The 15,317-nt window shown below is 46.9% G+C and overlaps 1 protein-coding gene across 2 annotated transcripts in view; it reads right to left on the bottom strand.

Moving 5' to 3' along the window:
- Positions 1–11,846, bottom strand: part of SPNS1 (sphingolipid transporter 1 (putative)) — a 55,705-nt gene extending 43,859 nt beyond the window's left edge. The window contains exons 1-2 of one of the 2 annotated variants that reach the window (XM_030209434.1): positions 11,696–11,846; positions 5,654–5,956 (exon numbers count right to left, since the gene is read on the bottom strand). In XM_030209434.1, coding sequence (XP_030065294.1) covers positions 5,654–5,921 — 268 coding nt within the window. In that variant the 5' untranslated portion in view covers positions 5,922–5,956; positions 11,696–11,846. The remainder of the gene's footprint in view (positions 1–5,653; positions 5,957–11,695) is intronic. The other variant, XM_030209433.1, reaches the window with a different exon arrangement.
- Positions 11,847–15,317: the final 3,471 nt, after the last annotated feature.

Raw genomic sequence — 15,317 nt, 5'->3', positions numbered from 1 at the left:
AGCCCATGTTGCTGCACTACAAATCTCTTGAAGAGAGAGTGCTCCAGTTTCAGCCCAAGAAGAGGAAATTCCTCTAATGGAATGCGCCTTAAAGACATCAGGCGGAGGCTGGCCGGCAAGCAAATAAGCTGAAAAGATAGATTCTTTAAGCCAGCGGGCAATAGTGGCTTTAGACGCTGGAGACCCTCTGCAAGGACCTGATAGCAAAACAAACAGATGATCAGAGGTCCTGAGTTAGTAACTCGCAGATACTGCAGCAGAGTCCTGCGCACGTCCAACAGGTGCAATTGCCCAAAAGATTCTGGAAACTCCTCCTCGACAAAGGAGGGCAAGAAAATAGGTTGGTTTAGGTGAAACGCTGAAACCACCTTAGGCAAGAAGGAAGGCACGGTCCGAACCGTGACCCCGGACTCTGAAAACTGCAGAAAAGGGTCTCTACAGGACAGCGCCTGGAGCTCTGACACCCGTCTCGCCGAAGTAATGGCCACTAACAAGACGGCCTTCATTGTCAAATCTTTCTCTGAAGCACGCCGAAGCGGTTCAAAGGGAGCACCCTGAAGGGCCTTCAGCACTAGCCCCAGGTTCCAAGCTGGACAAGGTGCACGCACGGGAGGACGGAGCCGAAGCACCCCTCTAAGAAACCGTGCCACATCCGGATGAGCAGCTAAAGACACGCCTTCAATCTTGCCACGCAGGGAGGCCAACGCTGCCACTTGCACCCGCAGGAAATTATAGGCCAAGCCTTTTTGTACACCATCCTGCAAAAAGTCCAGAATCGGCGAGACAGGAGCCCGCAGGGGTGTGATCTCTCTGGAAGCACACCAGACTTCAAAGTGGCGCCAAATCCTGGCATAAGCCACGGATGTGGAACGTTTGCGAGCTTGCAGGAGAGTGGTAATTACTTTATTGGAATAGCCTCTGCCTCTCAATTGCGCCCTCTCAATCGCCAGGCCATAAGACCAAATCGGCCTGCATCCTCCATGGTCACCGGACCCTGAACAGGTTGGGAACCAGAGGTAACTGAAGGGGATCCTCTACGAGCATCTGTCGGAGGTCCGCATACCAAGGCCTCCTGGGCCAATCTGGGGCAACGAGAACCACTTCTCCTGGATGCAGCCGAATCCGCAGGAGCACTCGCCCTATCAAGGGCCACGGAGGGAACACATACAGTAGGCCCGGAGGCCAGGGTTGAGCCAAGGCATCCAACCCCGCCGCGCGAGGATCTCTCCGTCTGCTGAAGAAGCACGGGACTTTGGCATTGGTGCTTGTCGCCATTAGATCCATCACGGGCTTGCCCCACTTGGCACATATCTGCAGGAACACTTCGTCTGCAAGTTCCCACTCCGCTGGATCGATCTGATGCCTGCTTAGATCATCGGCTTGCACGTTACTCTGACCTGCAATGTGAGCTGCCGACAGAAACTGTAGATGCAGCTCGGCCCAGTGGCAAATTTGTTCGGCCTGCGCAGCTAGAGCTCTGCACTGAGTGCCGCCTTGTCGATTTATGTAGGCCACTGCTGTCGTGTTGTCCGACATCACTCTGACAGCCAATCCTTCCAGAGTCACTTGAAAGGCCAGAAGCGCCTGAAACACCGCTTTCAACTCTAGGCGGTTGATGGACCACTCCGACTCCTCGGGTGTCCATAGACCCTGGGCATGCTTCCCCTTGCAATGTGCGCCCCAGCCTTTCAGACTGGCATCTGTCACCACTAGGCACCAATCGGGGAGCGCCAGCGGCATTCCTCGCCGCAGCATGCTGTCTGAGAGCCACTACTCCATGCTGAGTCGGGCCGCAGGGAGCCAAGAGAGTCTGCATTGGTAATCCTGAGATACTGGAGACCATCTTTGGAGTACAGCATACTGTAGAGGTCTCAGGTGCGCTCTCGCCCAGGGCACCAGTTCCATGGTGGCTGTCATCAATCCAAGCAGCTGGACAATGTCCCAAGCTCGCGGGCGGGGCATCCTCAGGAGCAGACAGACCTGATTCTGAAGCTTGCACCGCCTTTGCTCGGGTAGGTACACATACCCCGAGGCTGTATCGAACCTGGCCCCCAAATATTCTAGAGACTGCAAGGGGGTCAGGTGACGTTTGGCCAAATTGACGACCCAGCCCAGAGATTGAAGTACTGAGACCACTCTGCAGCAGAGTTTGCTCGAATGAGCCAGTCGTCCAGGTACGGGTGAACCTGAATACCCTCTCGCCTTAGAAAGGCAGCTACTACCACCATAACCTTCAGAAAGGTGCGGGGAGCTGTGGGGAGGCCAAAAGGCAAGGCCCGGAACTGGAAATGCTTTCCCATCACCGCAAACCTCAGAAACTTCTGGTGCGGGGACCAAATTGGAATGTGCAAGTAAGCTTCTTTCAGGTCCACAGACGTGAGAAACTCTCCTGGCTGTACCGCCGCAATGACGGAGTGCAGGGTTTCCATGTGAAAATGCCGCACTCTCAGGGACTTGTTTAATTCTTTTAAGTCCAGAATAGGGCGAAAAGACCCTCCTTTTCACGGCACCACAAAGTAAATGGAGTAGCGGCCGCAGCTGTGTTCGGCGGGAGGTACCGGGGACACGGCCCCTATCTGAATCAGACCTTGTAAAGTCTCCTCTACCACCGCCCGTTTGGCAGCAGAACCACATCGGGACTCCACAAACACGTCTCTTACAGGGGCGTCGAATTCTATTCTGTAACCGTCTCTGATCAGGTCCTAGACCCACTGATCTGAGGAAATGTTGGCCCACTCCTCGGCAAAGAGGGAAAGACGTCCTCCGATGACAGGACTCGAGGAGAGGGCCGGCACACCATCATTGAGAGGGTCGCCCCTGAACTCCAGGCCTTGAGCCAGTGGCTGTGGAACGTTTTTCCGAGCGAAAGGAGTTCCTCTGCTGAAAACGGACACGAGAAGTGAACCCAGCAGAACGCCCCGGGCGGTACCTTCGAGCTTCACGGAAGCGAGGTCTGTAAGAGGAGTGGACCGCCGCACCCTTAGAGGAAGGCAGAGGCCTATCTTCGGGCAAGCACTGGGGTTTAGCCTCACCCAGGCCCTTCACAATTTTCTCCAACTCCTCACCAAACAGGAGAAGGCCTTGAAAGGGCAACTTCACCAACCTTTGCTTAGAGGCCATGTCCGCCGCCCAATGCCGTAGCCAAAGAAGACGGCGAGCCACCACTGCTACTGCCATGTGTTTAGCTGAAGCTCTGACAATATCATAAAGGGCGTCAGCAAGAAAGGACAAGGCCGACTCCATCCGCGGAACCACATCTGAAACGGGCTCCGCTCCATCACCGGGCTGTTCCACTGCCTGTTGCAACCAAGCCAGGCAGGCTCTAGCAGCATAACAACTGCATGCAGATGCCCGAATAGTGAGACCTGCAATTTCAAATGACCGTTTAAGTGCTGATTCCAGTCTACGGTCTTGAATATCCTTCAGGGCAACACCTCCTTCAACAGGGAGGGTAGTTCTCTTTGTCACAGCTGTGACTAGGGCATCCACTTTAGGCATAGCAAAGCGAGCCATATGCTCCTCACTCAGAGGGTATAATTGCCCCATAGCCCTGGAAACTTTCAAAGGTCCCTCGGGGTCAGCCCATTGAGCCGAAATAAGCTCTTGGATGGAGTCATGCAAAGGAAAGGCTTGAGCAGGCTTTTGGTACTAGCCATCCTAGGATTCACAGAGGAGGCTGTGCCACTGGCAGGGTCCTCAATAGAGAGAACCTGCAGGGCATCAGAAATAAGCGCTGGCGGCTCATCACGGTGGAAAATCCTCACCGCGGAGGGATCGTCCACATCCTGAGTCACTTCTGCACCAGACTCTGGCTCCTCAGACCATGAAGGCCTGCCAGTCCTCTGAATCCTCGCAGCCCGACCATGGGGGGGGGGGGGGGGGGGGGGAGGGGGGAAATGGAGGTGCAGCACTCTCTGAAGGGGAATGAGCCCTTCTGCGCTTCATATTCTGCCAATTATCAGGGAATAACGCCTCAAAGGGCATACCCAGGCTAGAATCCACCGGGGGGCATTAGAAGAGGCCCATGCCGGGCTTTGTGGGAGAGCTCTTTTAAGCATGTATGCTTTATGCATTAATAAGACAAAATCAGGGGAGAAAAACTCACCCTGGGCACCTGGATCTCTGCCGGGGCTAGTAGCTCCCATATCAGCCTCACTCCGAGGCCTCCCCCCGGGCTCAGGACTCTCCATCTCAGCGGAGGTCGCGCCATGTGGTAAATTCAAAATGGCGCCCGCTGCCAGCTCAGAGCGTGAAGAATCATCGCTCGCCATGCTCGGGCCGGCTCTAACGTCTGTACAGCACGATTTACAAAGCCCCGCTGCTGATCTGTGCTTGCCACACTTGGAACAGCGCTTTACTGTCTCCGCAGCCATCGCCAAAAATGGCAGTAAAATTCAAAATGGCAGTTCGCGCCAAAATCGCCCCGATCGCGGGCCCACCCCGTAGGAGTCAGAAAACACTCTTACCTCACTGGACCGAGTATCACAGCTCCGGTCCCACAGAAAAAGGCAAGGAAAAACCTCTGTTCCAGCGTCTAAGCGCTTTTTTTTTTTTTTAACGCTGTGAGGAAAGCAGAGGTAAATAGAACTCCGGAGGCTCAGGTGAGTGGGAAAGGCAGGGAAAGGGCGAACCTATGTGCCTGCATCCACTGTTGGTGGGGAAGGACAGGGAAAGCTAAGCAATGTGTCCACATCCACGGAGGTATGGGTAAGGCAGGGAAAGGGCGAACCTACATGCCTTTAAAGTGAAGCTGCTATAGCCTGCAACACCCCTGCTAACAACTGGCAAAAGCACAGGAGCAACCTCCAGGCAGATTTTAGATGGAGCTCGAAGAAGCTGCAGCTACTCTGCTAGGGGAGATAGAGAGGCAGTGGAGCAAGCTGGTATGAGGCACTGAAAAAAGTGTGCTCTCTATCTCCCTCTGCTGGTTGATGGACACAACCCATCTGTAATGGCTGCATCTGCTTGATGACAAGGAAATGATTGTTGAGTTTAATTATTCAAGCAAAAGTGTAGTGAGACCAGCAGTGCACCTCCAATAACAGCAGGAAAACGGAGATACAGTGGAAAAAATGTATTACCAGACACAGCGATTACCTGCATTGTGTTTTTTCCGCACTGAGCATCTTTCTAAAGACAGCCAGTGCTTATGACCCTCAAAGCTATCATCATTCATATCAAGACCCCTGAGGAAGGCACTTTGCCGAAACATGGTGCCGTGTTGGGTGATAAAGTTTTTCCACTGTATCTCCGTCTTCCTGTTGTTATTGAAGGAGCTCTGCTGGTCTCACTACTCTTTTGCGTGGACTCTCATACATAGTGGACCACAGTCTCCCGCTTCTGCGGTTCTGCTTCCCTTTTGAGTTTAATTTTTAAAATCTTGGGGGTGCCTAAGAGCCGGAAAAGTAATTGAAGGAAGGGTGCAAGACTAAAGGTTTGCCTAGGGTGCTTAATGCCTTGGCACCAGCCCTGAACACAATCGATACGTATAATAAGGGATGAAGATGCAAGGCTGGCTGTCACCACTGGGTGAACTTCACCTCTCCCCTGCAACCTTCATCCTTTAAGTCAAAAGACAATTTTGTTCAGACCTGAACTCCGATTCCTTCTCCTCTGGCTCTTACTACACTACACAGCTGCTCCTCCTTCTTACCTGCAACCGTAAATCTGTCCATATAGTTGAGCAGATTAACGAAGAAGAGGACCACAACAATAGCCACAGAATGTGTGAAGGAGATGCCGGTGATGATCTCAACCTGTGCCTTATCCGTGTCTCTTTCTCCATCCTGCTGAGATCGTGGGGTTCCAGCATAGTCCCCCAGGTATGGTTCCCTTCCCGATTCTGCCTCCTCTGTATCATCAGCCTTAGTGAGGAAGGGGGCTGTATCACTGGGGCCCTGAGACCCCCTCCATGATGCCATAGTCTCGGCAGTTCAGGCAGATGATGCCCCGCCTATTGTACAGAAACACAAGGGAGCAGTCAAGAAGGAATAGCAGCATTGCATCCAGTAGTATCATATATAATGTTATTTATTAGGGTTTATCGCCTTTTTGAAGGAATTCACTCAAGGTGGTGTACAATAAGAACAGATCAAACATAAACAATAGGCACTTACAGCAGTAAAAATATTCAAATAACAATACAAAGTATGGCACAGTATACTACTTACAATGTCAACACAATACGTAATAGAACATTTTAGTTGATAGTGAAGGGTATAAGCAAGGATGGAACATATACATAGGTACTACTACTACTACTTAGCATTTCTATAGCGCTGCCAGGGTTACGCAGCGCTGTACAAGTTTAACATGGGGAAGGACCGTCCCTGCTCAAAAGAGCTTACAATCTAAAGGTTACAAACTATGTAGTCAGTGTAGGTATCATGAGTGGGGAAGTTGGTTATGCGCCAAAAGCAAGGGAGAAGAGATAGGCTTTGAGTAAGGACTTGAGAATAAGTAGAAAGTAACGTGACTAATTTAAAGAAAGTTGCAAATGAGGTCAGAGAGATGGTTAAATATTATCTCAGCTAGGCTAGGAGTTGATAATAATAGTGTTGCTTCACTCCCAGATACCGTTATCGATATAAAATACTGCTATACTTTGGATTTAATCTTATCACTACCAACAGCATTATTCTACTTTGTTTTGCAATATTACTAGGAGTGTGTGCATTTGAAAATGTTTTGTTTCTCATATCAGCTATGGGGTTTTTTTTTATTGTTGTTGAAAATCTTTCATTGTATTGTAATAAAAATTAGGGCTGCAAGTAATGCATTAATAATCGCGATTAAAAAAATTTGAATCATGTTGTGCAGCATCTCCTGTCTCCTCCAAACATCTCTTCTGCCCCTGTATTGGACGCTTCAGGGCAGGAAGCAGGCAGCCTAGGAGGATCGCTGCACTGCTGCGGCTCTATGGAAGGTACTTTTGCAGGTACACAAGGAGGGCACTGGGGATTGACAAACTGAGCCCGCAGGCTGGCGGAGGGAGGGAAGGGAAAAAGGGTACAGTTTTGGACACTAGAGGTGGATGGAAGGGAGGGAGGGAGGGAGAGAGAGGGCTTTCCAAAGTGAGGGCTGGAGGGGAGATTTTAGACTATTTTTGGGTCTAAAATTGCCCTCGACCTACAGAAGAGTATATATGATATTGTTGCATCTTGCCCGAGAAATACTACATATTATACTGTTTTGCAGGGCTTTGTTTCTGAGAGAACAGCCTGGAATGCAGTCCTGCCTCTTCTTTTCAAACTCCAGAACAACAGGGCATTACATAGGAACAATAAATGAAGACAGATAAAGACCATATGATCTATCCAGTCTGCCCATCTATGCTACCTACTATCCCTTCCTATTAGAGATCCTATATACTTGCCCCTAACTTCCTTGACTTCAGATGCAGTCCACTGCAAGGTCACTCCAAGTATTCACCACCATTTCCCTCAAGAAGTATTTCTTTGGGTTACTCCAACTACTACTACTACTTATCATTTCAATAGCGCTACAAGACGTATGCAGCGCTGTACAATGGAACATGAAGAGACAGTCCCTGCTTGACAGAGCTTACAATCTAATTAGGACAGACAAACAAGGGATAAGGGAATTACTAAGGCGGAAATGATAAAACATGAGTACTGAACAAGTTGAGTAAGGGTCAGGAGTTAAAAGCAGCATCAAAAAAGTGGGCTTTTAGCCTAGATTTGAAGACGGCCGGAGATGGAGCTTGATGTACCGGCTCAGGAAGTCTATTCCAGGCATATGGTGTAGCAAGATAAAAGGAACGGAATCTGGAGTTAGAGGTGGAGAAGGGTGCAAATAAGAGAGATTTACCCAGTGAATGGAGTTCCCGGGAAGGAGTGTAGGGAGAGATATGACTGGAGAGGTACTGAACAGCTGCAGAGTGAATGCACTTGTAAGTCAATAAGAGTTGTTTGAACTGTTTGTGGAAATGGAGAGGGAGCCAATGAAGTGACTTGAGGAAAGAGCTAATATGAGCATAGCGACACTGGTGGAATAAAAGTCGTGCAGCATAATTTTGAACACATTGAAGGGAAGAGAGATGGTTTAGTGGGAGACCTGTGACAAGCAAGTTGCAGTAGCCTAAGCGAGAGGTGATAAAGAGTGTGGAAAAGAGTTCTGGTAATGTGTCAGAAAGGAAAGGACGTATTTTGGTGATATTATAGAGAAAGAAAAGACAGGTTTTAGCAGTCTGTTGAATATGTGCAGAGAAGGAGAGAGCAATGCATTTGTTCGAGCAAACAAAATGCTGGTACTCAAATGCAAGATCATCCTTCAGGGGTGAGGTGATCACCAAGGTATCCAGCCCACACAGAATTTATGAAAAGGCAGAATTAGTGTTAAAAGCCTGGACACTACCATTAATAATTGGATACCATGGGTCAATCTTAGCAGGCAATGGAAAAGGTGCCGGTACTCAGCACCGCCCCCTGAAAAAAAAAGCCCTGCTCCCGAGTCTGTCCCCTTTCACCTTCATCCTATGCCCCTCATTCCAGAGCTTCCGTTCATTGAAAGACACTCGCTTCCCATGAATTTATGCCACAGAGGTTTTTAAATGTCTTTATCATATCTCCTTCCTCTCCTGCCTTTCTTCTAAAGTAAACATATTAAGATCTTTAAGTTTGTCCCCATACGCTTTACCCTGGACTCTATATATACAGCAACTAAAGTTGTGTGTGCAAATCAGCTTGTATAGCCGATTTGCATGTGCAACTTCACTGATTAATGAGCCAATCAGTGCCAATAACTGGCAAACAACCAATTATTAGCATTAATTGGGAGTTATGCGCATATCATATTCTATAACGCTGTGTGCGGAACTCCTATAGCTCATATTCATATTTTCAACGGGGTGTGGACAGAAGCATTTCAGGGGGCGTTCCAGGGGTGTTATCAGAATTTACACAAATTGTTACAGAACAGACTCGATTAGCTGAAGTTATGCATCGTTTATGAGCTAAGCACTCTTCTATAAAAGACATGGATCCTTTGTAAAATAGCACTCAGTGCTTACATTTTTCAGCACCATTTATAGAATCTAGTCCTTTATGACAAAGAACCCTGGACCAACTCCATCCTGTTATATCTTTTTGAAGGTGCGGTCTCCAGAATTGTGCACAGTACTCTAAATGGGGCCTCACCAGAGACTTATCACTTCCTTTTTCCTACTGGCCTTTCTTTTCCCTACTCAATCAAGCATCCTTCAGGCTTTCGCCTTTTCTACCTGTTTGGCCAACTTAAGATTATCACGCATGATCACGCCCAAGCCCCGCTCCTCTCTTGTGCACAGAAGTACTTCATCCCGTAAACTATCTCAATCCCTTGGATTTTTGTAGGCCAGATGCATGACCCTGCATTTTTTAGCATTAAATCTTAGCTGCCAAATTCTCCACAAAGCTTTACTAGGTCCCTCTTCATGCTATATGCACCATCATGAGTGTCAACCCACCCTATTGCAGCTTTTGGTATTTGATCATTCCAGGCGACCTGCAGGAAAAAGGAGATGTGAGGTGTTCACGGACCACAGAACAGCCAATCTACTCCTCTCTTCTCCTGTTGATCCTGCCCCTAGGCCACCCATTTGTTTCAGTTCCACTTCCTTTTTGTCTGCTAATTAAGCTCTTGTTTTGTTTCCTATTCTCTCTTTTTGCGGGGGATGTTAATATTTGCAGATTACCCTATTCACTCTTCATAAATTATATTCTTATGTAGCTCTCAAGAAACATACAGATAATACTGCTCTCTCCCTGTGGATATTATTATTATTATGTCTAATTTATTCTCAGTCTCTTCCAAAGATTATTACATTATACTGTCATATGATGTGACAGTATTTATTATAGCTAAGGCACGAATAAGGGCAACCAAAATGATAAAGCAGATGAAATATGAACAAAAACTGAACAGGTTAGTACTCTTCAGTTTACAGAAAAGATAGCAAAAATGAAATATCATACAATGTGTTGAGTGGAAGTTAAATAAGGAATGGTTGTTTAACCTTTCAAACAACCCCAAAACAAGAGAACACTCCTTCAAATTAATGAGCAGTAGACTGAAAACAAATCATAGATTTTTTTTTCTTTTCATGCAGTGCACAATTAACCTGTGAAATCTGTTGCTAAAGGATGTGGTCAAGGAAAGTAACATATTGGGATTCAAAAAAGGTTTAGACAAGTTCCTGGAGGAAAATCCCATAAAAAATTATTAGCTTGGTCAGTGGTCTTCATTTATATTTAAGCTGGGGCCACTTTGGATTCTAATTAGGGCAGCCAACTAGGGATCCTGATTCTCCTGACAGGGTTGATCCAGTCCTGGGCTTACCCCATTGCACGCAGGGGCTTGTGGTTCTGATTTCCCCATTGGATTCCCTAAGAAAAGGAAGACTACACGTCCCTGCATGCATTGAGGTAAGCCCAGGACTGGATCAACCCTGTCGAGCGAATCTGGATCTAGTTGGCAATCCTAATTCTAATGAACTGAAGGAGAACGCCAAATATCCATGTGAGGCCACGACATTACTGACCAGTATGTGTCAAAGATATTCATCCCTACCAGCACACCTTCAAATTTCATTGGGGGATATTCTCAAGATTGTGAGTATTTCCAAATGCATTCTCTTTTTGTCTATTGAGAAATGTCCTTCAAGCATGCAGCTCTTCCCCTTTCTGTCCTGAGCCTGGATAGAGAGGCAGAGTAGCAGAAAGAAAGACAACAGGGGACCACCACTGGCGAACACTAAGCTAAGTAGACTAGGGAAAGGGAAATAGGACTTGATATACCGCCTTTCTGAGGTATTTTGCAACTACATTCAAAACGGTTTACATATATTCAGGTACTTATTTTGTACCTAGGACAATGGAGGGTTAAGTGACTTGCCCATAGTCACAAGGAGCTGCATTGGGAATCGAACTCAGTTCCCCAGGATAAGTCTGCTGCACTAACCACTAGGCTACTCCTCCACTAACGGTCATCCTTATAAATGAGCTTTGAGAAACAGATCTGGTTTTCCAGGATCTGTTGGTTATTATGACCTAGACTAGCCACTGTTAGAGATAGGATGCTGGGCTCGATGGACCTAGTCTTTATTTTATGTCCTTATAGTCTTATTATTAGCTTTTATAGGCTTGGAAGTGAACTATAAGGAAAGAAACTACTCTTTGGGATCCTACTAGTTACTTGTGACCTAGATTTGCTATTATCAGAGAATGTTGGGTTTAATGGACCTTTGATCTGACCCTATATGACATAGCTTATGTTCTTGTACCAATCTTTCAAGATATTATTGTCGTTATTTTTTTTCCACTTTTAGCACATCTGAGCAACAAATAAATACAGTTTCTTGTTACAAATCTATTGTTAGCATTGTTTCAGGGCTTATTATGCCTCATGTTTGCTAGGTAATGTGACATTATTATTGCCTATGTACTGCGATCTCATCAAATGTGTACAGTTACTATTAAAACATTTCACGTTGCTTTATGAGAATGAGTAAAATTTGCAGTTTTATAGAAAAACTGGATTTTAAAAAATACTAAGTCGCACGCATTCCGCTGCCCTGACAAGCATTCGGGGATCAAGGGACCGATCACCACTCCCCATGATCTGTCATCTCTCCATCTTCCATTCTCCGCGGTCCGGCACCTCTCCTTCAAACCCCCCTCCCCAGTCAAACTCATACCTGAGGTCGCCCATCAACAATCCCACAGGCAGCTTTCCCTCTCTGCGGTGCTCTGTCCCCCTATGACACAACTTCTTCTTCTCTCCAAGTCATCCGTCTCGTGACGGAAACAGGAAGTTGCATCAGAGAAGAGCGGTGTTTGAGGAATCAAGGAGGTTTAATGACAGAAGACAACATGAGAGTATCTCGTCCAAGGAGGTTAGATGAAAACAGGAAGCGGGATGATGTCAAAAAATTGAAGCCAATTAGGCTAGGACCATTTCTCTCTCCTCCGCGTAGCCGTCATCCCTGTTCACTCAAAGCAAAGCAAACAAATTTATGAGCTGCTCTATCTGCTTTATCGATCTTTATTGTTGGTAGCATTTTAATTTGATCTCACTTATATTTTTCAACATGCTTGTGTAGCATATGGATGTACACAGAGGAAGTATTGGTTTCAAAGGTTAGAGTAGTAATTAGTTCTAAATTGTAAAACATAGTGTCATTTGGAGGGACTGGTTATAGGGCCCTGTATTCGTGCAGAGATGTTTTCACCCAGTAAAGGGCCAACAAAGAATCAGGCGCTTAACAATCAGACTTACTATATATAAGTACAATTTGAAAAAACAACCACTGTCAAGCCTCTTAAGACTTGTTGCTGTAAAGTCCTAATATCTTGAAGTATAACCTTGGCACCAGTGGCGTAGCCAAGGGTGGGCTGGATGGGCCCAGGCCCACCCAGTAGCAGCATACCTATGATGTGGCTGACAGGGATCCAAAAGCCCCACCAACCGAAAGCTCCCAACAAGTGTCCCTCCTGCATACCTTGTAAGTAGCAGATCTTCGCCAGCAGTGACATACATTCTGCTCACACCGGCCCCACAGCCTTCCCTCTGATGTATTTCTGCCTAGGCGAAAACAGGAAGTTGCATCAGAGGGAAGGGTGTGGGGCCAACATGAGCAGTGTGTATTAGTTGCTGCTGGTGAAAATCTGCTATTTAAAAGGTATGCGGGAGAGGGGGGATGTTTGAGAGACCATATGGCATGCAGGCGAGAGACCAAATCACCTGTGGGACAGGGTGAGGTTCTTCTGCCCACCCATCTTGGGCCCAGGCCCACCCAAAATTGGGTGTCTGGCTATGCCTCTGCTTGGCACACCAGAGCACACCTGAAGTCTCTATTATTTTCTGAAGTTTCCTTTATTGCATAAACATATAGACAATTTACTCACAGTCAGATGTTCAGAAGTATGGCCCCAGGGCACAGAGACTCCATAATTCTGAGAGTTGTATCAGTGGTTGGAGGTAGAAATCTGGAGAGCGGCAGCTTTATTGCAGAGGTGAGAAAATAGTAGAGCAGGTAGAAGTATCTCAGAGCTGGGTGACTGGAAGGTGCAATATCTCATTAGGAAGATATATTCAAGGTAAAAAACCAAGCTCGTTCCAAGGAGTGAACCAGGACAAGTGCTGCCTGAGCAAGATGGAGAATATCTCATGGTGAGAGGGACAGGGAGGTCAAGAGGCTCACACAGGCCCAGGGAGGAGGAGGAGGCCGAATGGGGACAGAGCCTGCCATTGGGTAGCAAGAGGTGGTCCTAGAGGACATAATCGAATCCAAGGACGTCCATCTCAGAAACGACCAAATGCAAGCCATTTGGTCATGGGAGGAACTAGCATTTCTAGTGCACTGGTCCCCCTGACATGCCAGGTCAGCAACCGGGCACCCTAGGTGGCACTACAGTGGACTTCATAAATTGCTCCCAGGTACATACTGTAGCTCCCTTACCTTGTGTTCTGAGCCCCCCAAACACCCCCCAAAACCCACTACCCCCAACTGTACACCACTACCATAGCCCTTATGGGTGAAGGGGGGCAACTTGATGAGGGTACAGTGGGTTTCTGGTGGGTTTTGGAGGGTTCACTGTTTCCTCCACAAACATAACAGGTGGGGGGGATGGGCCGGAGTCCACCTGCCTGAAGTGCACTGCACCCACTAAAACTGCTCCAGGGACCTGCATACTGCTGTGATGGATCTGAGTATGACATCTGAGGCTGGCACAAAATATTTTTTAAGATGTTTTTTTTGAGAGTGGGAGGGGGTTAGTGACCACTGGGGGAGTAACGGGAGTTTATCCCCGATTCTCTCCAGTGGTCATCTGGTCATTTCGGGCACCTTTTTGTGCTTTGGTCGTAAGAAAAGTACGACCAGGTAAAGTCATCCAAGTGTTCGTCAGGGACGTCCTTGTTTCTTTCGATTATGGGTCGAAGATGTCCTAGTGTTAGGCACGCTCAAGTCACGCCTTCGCTATGCCTCCAATACACCCCCTTGAACTTTGGCCATCCCTGCAATGGAAAGCAGTTGGGGACGTCCAAAATTGGCTTTCGATTATACAGATTTGGATGACCCTATGAGAAGGATGCCCATCTTCCGATTTATGTCGAAAGATGGGCGTCCTTCTCTTTCAAAAATGAGCCCAAGACTCTTCCAAAGAGACAGCATCAAAGCAGTAGTGTTTTGTAATATGTGCAAAGATACCCATATGTGTGCTTTACAATTGTGTATTGGAGTACTGCTGTGGAAATTAGCTTTTGTTCTAGACATAGCTCCTAGTCCATGTGTTATGACATGTGGGGTTTGGAAGGGGTGATAACTTCCACTCCACCCCTAGCAGGAAAAGATGCAAGCCACAGTCTATTGAGACAAGGGAGACTTTGCATGAAGTGAAAGAAATATATGAGGTAGTCAGAGGATTTAGTACGAGGCAATTATATACAAAAAGGTTGAGTATAGAGTAATGAATCATCTGTGATCTGCACTAGTATGTGGACATGGACAGCATACTGGTAATAGAATATACTGGTTTAGATGGAATGGAGCAGAAAACTACGGATGTATGCGAAGAAGCATTTTATTGTGCAAAATATGTGTACATTTTTCATACTGCAGTAGCGGTTGAACCACACAAATATGGCAATCTGATGCAATAGCTACTGGAAAGTCTTCTAGTTACATATGTCAAACAACTGATTGCATGATTCAAAAGGAGCATCCATGAGAATATTCAGAACTAGAATGAGTTTCCAAGGTACAACTGGAGGTCACATTAGGTCTGGAAATGGAAGAGGTCTCACAAACCATTGGGTAAGCAGTTGACTAAGCCATGAAGTATAATTCAGGGAAAGGCAGCTAAATATCACTTCAGAGAGGAAAGAGAATCCACTAGTGAAGAGACTATTAAAGTACCCAACAGCTGAGAGATGTACAAGTGCTCAGGTTTAGGTGATGTACCACACACTAGAAAGATAATCAGTGTCATTTGAAGTAGATATCTGCTTTGTGAAGTCCTTAGGTGCCTCCATATGGGCACATCATACCCCCAGAGAAGAAACAGTATTGGTCATCATGAATGATTGATGAGCCCTTTTGATAGGGTGAGGTTTGAAAGACCTGAGTAGAGGAGAAGAAACCGGCTGACATGGAGCTATGAAGATCAACACGGGTTACCACGCTTGTCTTGGCTAATACGGAGTAATGAGAAGCATGCGTGCTGAGGCTTGCACTTCATTTTGTATTTATGTATTATTATTATATGGGTTTTATTTTTAGTGAGTGGAGGTAGGCATAGAGAAATTTTTTGAGTCCC

The sequence above is a fragment of the Microcaecilia unicolor genome, chromosome 7 (genome assembly GCF_901765095.1).
Source record: "Microcaecilia unicolor chromosome 7, aMicUni1.1, whole genome shotgun sequence".
Lineage (NCBI taxonomy): Eukaryota > Metazoa > Chordata > Amphibia > Gymnophiona > Siphonopidae > Microcaecilia > Microcaecilia unicolor.
This window is presented reverse-complemented; position numbering and strand designations above follow the sequence as displayed.